The following is a 4,475-nucleotide window of genomic DNA, read 5'->3' as shown; positions in this document are numbered from 1 at the left end:
TAAACTGATGTATATTGGGCAAAGAACCACTGCCCCATGCCTAATCCAGATACGTGTGCTGGGTCTCGGTCTCTCCCTCCGTTTCCGGGAAGCATAGCCCACTCCGATGAATTTATCTATCCAAAGTCCAGCTTAGGGATCCTTTTGAGCCTTGGTGGCTACATGAAATGAGAGTTGAAGGCTTTTGGTGCTGTGGCGTGAGATGATGGTTCTGCTGTGATAGATGATAGTCCACCAGCAAAGTGGAACCTGTCTGAGGTTAGGATGAGAAGTAGCAGAGCTCTGAGGAGAAGCACAAAAGCAGCTGTTTCGCTGCCCTGTTGTTCCTTCGGAAACCCGTGTGGGAGGGGAGCAAGCCCTGATTTCGCCTTCGTGTGTGAGGCAGTGCGGCAGCCCCGCGTTTTGCCCTCGGAGGCGGACTTGGGCCCTTGCGAGGGGGGTCTGGCGTTGCCTCGTGCAGCGGAGGCGGGGGGGCGACCCTGGGGGCTTGCAAAACGCCTCTGGCAGTGAGGTGGAGTTAGAGATCTTCGCTGTCCCTAAGAAAGCGGGGAGGTGGGCGATTAGTAATGATCCTAATTCGACGTCTCCTTTGGGGACTCAAATCCCTCAGCCTGTTGCCTGTCTGCTGCCCTCCAGGCCATCCGCGAGGCTCCAGATAATTATTTTCCCCTCATGCCTAAGCTCTTTGCCCTGGAGAGGCCTTTTCTGCCAGCTGGGAATGAGGAGGCGTTGGGGGGGGAAACGGAGGCTAGCAAATGCGTGTAGCCCACGCCGTTTTATTTATCTGTAGGCTTCCCGCTCGTGGAAAAACATTCCCACAGTGAAGAATGTTTTAAAAATCTTTATAATCTGCCTTTTCTGATGCCCTCGAGATGAAAAACAGGCTCCTCCCCCTACCCCCCCCCGCACTGGGGCAGGGAAGGGGCGGCCGGAGGCGCGGCCTGCCCGCCCCACCGCGCAGCGGCCTTAAAGCGGCGGCGGCGGCGGCGGCGGGGGCAGTGGCAGGGGCAGGCGGCACTTCACACAGCGCAGCGATGGAAGCGGTTCGCGGGTGGCTGGTGGCGGCAGCTGCCGCCGTGTTGCTGCTGGCCGGCACCGCGCTGGGCAGCGAGAAGCGCCCGGTGCTGGTGGGCGCTCCTATGGACGTGTCCGACAACGACGAAGGGCTGCAGCGGGCCCTGCACTTCGCCATGGCGGAGTACAACAAGGCCAGCAACGACAAGTACTCGAGCCGCGTGGTGCGGATCATCAGCGCCAAGACACAGGTCGGTGCCGCCGCCCGCGGCGCCCCCCGCTCCCGGCGGGGCCGCGCGGGCGCGGGTGCTGCGTCACGGCGGCCCTGACGGGCTGGTGAGCGGCGGCGGCCGCGCCCGCCCGCGCTGCCCTCCTCGGCCGGGCCGGCCGAGCGCCCTCGCGCCCAGCGTGTTCTGTACTGTTATTACGGTTCCCCCCTTATTTTACATTCGAAAAAGTGGGGAGAAGGGACAAAGATTCCCTTCGCTGCTGCTACGAATAACTCCGAGCTTCCGTAAGGAACGTGCCACCACCCCGCCATCTCCCAGAGCCCTGCCTGCGGCGTGATCTAGGCTTCAGAAAACCCCGAATCCAGAGAGCGACGTTTGTAAACATCTTTCTGAGTGCCAAGAGGATCCCTGGGTCTTGGGACGCGTGCAGGGGAAGTTGAGGGTGGGGAGGACTTGGCTGCTGTTCAGGCAGCCTGTACAAACCGAGGAGGGGAGGTGCAAGGAGTTCGGTCATAAAGCGTCCAGGAAAAGTCAGATACCGGTGTTTTTACATCACCTACCGTGTAACCAGTTTGGGGGACTTGCAAATGTTATTAACACTTAGGATTTTTAAGGTTAAAAGCTTCATTTTGTGAACTGGTATTACTCCGTGGAAGTCTCTGCTTCCAGTCTTTGAAAAACAGCAGGTTTTGAAATTGAGGGGTTGACTTTCAAGCTCTTTTTCCACAGAAGGCAAATAAAGCATCATTTATAGCTCGAGTCTTGTTAACATGGATGCCTTTGAGTGCTAGAGTTTGAGTTACTGAAGATTTTAGTGATTTGCCACACTGCTTATGAACTGACATGTGACTTTGTATACTGCTTAAAGAAGCTGTACTGTGTTAAAGCTGCTTCCTTGCATTTTGTCTTCTGGATTTCAACAGATGTAAAGTGCCTTTCTTGTGGAGGTTGCCACACACTATCATGTCTGTACTTGTTGAGTTTGGTTTAAATAATATAATCACAAAACTGCCTTCCTTTCAGTTAAGCTCTTCTCTGCAGAGAGATCTCCTGTATGTGCTGTAAATAAATTTACTTCTGCCTGTTGTCTCCTTGCAGATTGTGGCTGGAATCAAGTATATCATGGAAGTTGAGATTGGGCGGACAAATTGCACAAAGTCAGTAACTGATGTCCAGGGCTGTGCTTTTCATCATGCACCAGAAATGGCAAAGGTAGGCTCCAAAACAGAACATGGTGGTCTCTAGGTTTTCAACCCTTCCCTCCAGCTGGTCTAGTCCAGATAGTTATGGGCAGTGTTGCCTATCTACCTCAGCTAAGATCAGAGACTTTATACTTACTGAGATGGAGCCATTGTGGAACTTGCCTGGCCAGACAATGCTAAATATGCTCTTTTAGCCTGTTCTGTAAGCAGGGACTGAGGCTGTAGTGCATGGAGTGTGTGCCTCAGTCCTCTGAAATTGCTTGTGGTTTTGACCCTATGGATATGCAGAGGAAACTTTCAGGTCTCCTGGCCTGGTGCCCTGAGTCTCTGTATCCTTCTCTGCTCCTATTGCCTCATGGTGATGTAAACAAACTTGATTCAACTCCTTTTTCCTAGGGACTCCCATTACTGCTGATAGCGAATGGCAGGATACCCTGGTTCTCTGTACGCACCAAGCTGAGTTGGGCACAAATTTTATCTAATTACAGAAACTCCTTAAGGACTACTTAATTTCTCAAACAAGAGAGCACCAAATATATGCCTGCCTTGATCTGATCAGAGTTCATTTCAATAGAATTTCACTAAATCACCGTAATGGGCATAACTGTAACTGCACACAGATGATCCATTAAGCACAACACTAAAAATTTCTTGTGTACCATTACCACAGCTGGAGTCCTAGAGTGATGGGACAGACATGCACAAATGAATTAACAACACAGATTGCTTACTGATACTTCAGAGCTTATGTCAGAGTATTACCCAGGCTGAAATCTTTCCAGCAGTTGGTACTTGTAAGTGAGCAGAGGAGGTAACCGGATCTTTAGAAGTGCTGATTGCTCAGCTTTTCTGTTAATGTTTGAGAGAAATGGTTAGTACTGAGCAGATATTTACAAGAGTGGTATTCCAGAATACTTTGCAACACAGTGCAAATAATCAGGAGAGCCATAAGAATGGCATATATTCTGGATCACTGAAAATGAAGTAAATCTATGTGTAGAAAAATGGTCAATGATGCTCTGTTTTATGCTCTTAATCTGATAATTGCTTTTTTTTCCTTTCTCTCCATAGCGTGTCACTTGCAACTTTGTAGTGTACAGTGTTCCTTGGCTAAACCAAATTAGACTACTGAAAAACAGCTGCCAGTAAGTCTCCTTTCGTTCCAGCAGAGGCCAGCAACCGGTTACTCAGATTTAAAAAAGAAAGCAGTAACCTGAATCAAGATGGGCTGTGTCCGTTCCTGTTAACTCAAATACTTACCTATGCTTGTGCTATGCAAGTTAAACTATGTAACCTTCCTTTAAAGCACAATATGATCTCTACTTAGGTTTTCTTCTTTATAATTACATTTTGGATCAGTTGTTTCCAAATTTGTGTTCTCCAAGCTTTCCCAATAAAATAACTCCCACATCTGAATTCTTAAAAAAAAAAAAAAGTTGTTGGTATCCCTCATAAGTGACTACTGGAAACATTAAAATTTAATTAATCATTGCTGTAATGTGTAGTCCTCTTTGTGAAGAGCATCTGTTGTGCTGGGCGGAGGGCTTTCCTGTAGTGGACTAATCTATCATGCACAGAAGGTAGAGTGAGAAGGAACGTGAGGCCCTATTCACAGGAGAGAGATGTCTCTATACTGTCCCACCCAGTGACTTGCCTGTCCTCCAGCATCTCAATTTTGAATAAGAGATGATGCTGCTTAGCTGTCTCACTGAAGAAGGCTGGTCCTGCTTTTGAAAGCAATGGAAACAGTGCAGCTTGCAACAGTTGCTCTTGTAAAGGGCAATCAAAACTGTGCTGTAGGTGTAATTATTTCAGATCCCATCTAAAGTTGACTGTCTTGGCCACTGTGAATTGCAGGGCTGGATACAACTGTACTGGTAAGAATTAACTGTAAAGGTATTTTAGGCACCTTTACTTCCTATGGCATCTGGTCTTTAAAGGTTATCTTGAGGTGTCCCTAGCTTTAGTGAGTTAAAAACTCTGTGTGGAAAGCCCCAAGGGTTTCCTTTTGGTCCAAGCGGTGGCATGG

At 48.9% G+C, this 4,475-nt stretch overlaps 1 protein-coding gene across 1 annotated transcript; it reads left to right on the top strand.

Annotated features, from left to right (window-relative positions):
- Positions 1 to 970: 970 nt before the first annotated feature.
- Positions 971 to 3,944, top strand: LOC134138103 (cystatin-like). Its single transcript, XM_062571314.1, has 3 exons — positions 971 to 1,265; positions 2,343 to 2,456; positions 3,518 to 3,944. Exons 1-3 carry the CDS (start codon positions 1,035 to 1,037, stop codon positions 3,593 to 3,595), a joined length of 423 nt encoding a protein of 140 aa, XP_062427298.1. The 5' UTR covers positions 971 to 1,034; the 3' UTR covers positions 3,596 to 3,944.
- The last annotated feature ends 531 nt before the right edge of the window (positions 3,945 to 4,475 follow it).

Source organism: Rhea pennata, chromosome 3 (genome assembly GCF_028389875.1).
Source record: "Rhea pennata isolate bPtePen1 chromosome 3, bPtePen1.pri, whole genome shotgun sequence".
NCBI classification, from domain to species: Eukaryota; Metazoa; Chordata; class Aves; order Rheiformes; family Rheidae; genus Rhea; species Rhea pennata.
Note: the sequence above shows the minus strand (reverse complement) of the source record. Positions and strands in the feature narration are given on the sequence as shown.

What these genes read in the sequence shown, in the direction of transcription:
- LOC134138103 (XM_062571314.1), top strand. Translation starts at nt 1,035, where the DNA reads ATGGAAGCGGTTCGCGGGTGGCTGGTGGCGGCAGCTGCCGCCGTGTTG. An exon ending in TCATCAGCGCCAAGACACAG is followed by an intron (nt 1,266 to 2,342) that starts GTCGGTGCCGCC and finishes GTCTCCTTGCAG; the next exon opens with ATTGTGGCTGGAATCAAGTA. An exon ending in ATGCACCAGAAATGGCAAAG is followed by an intron (nt 2,457 to 3,517) that starts GTAGGCTCCAAA and finishes TTCTCTCCATAG; the next exon opens with CGTGTCACTTGCAACTTTGT.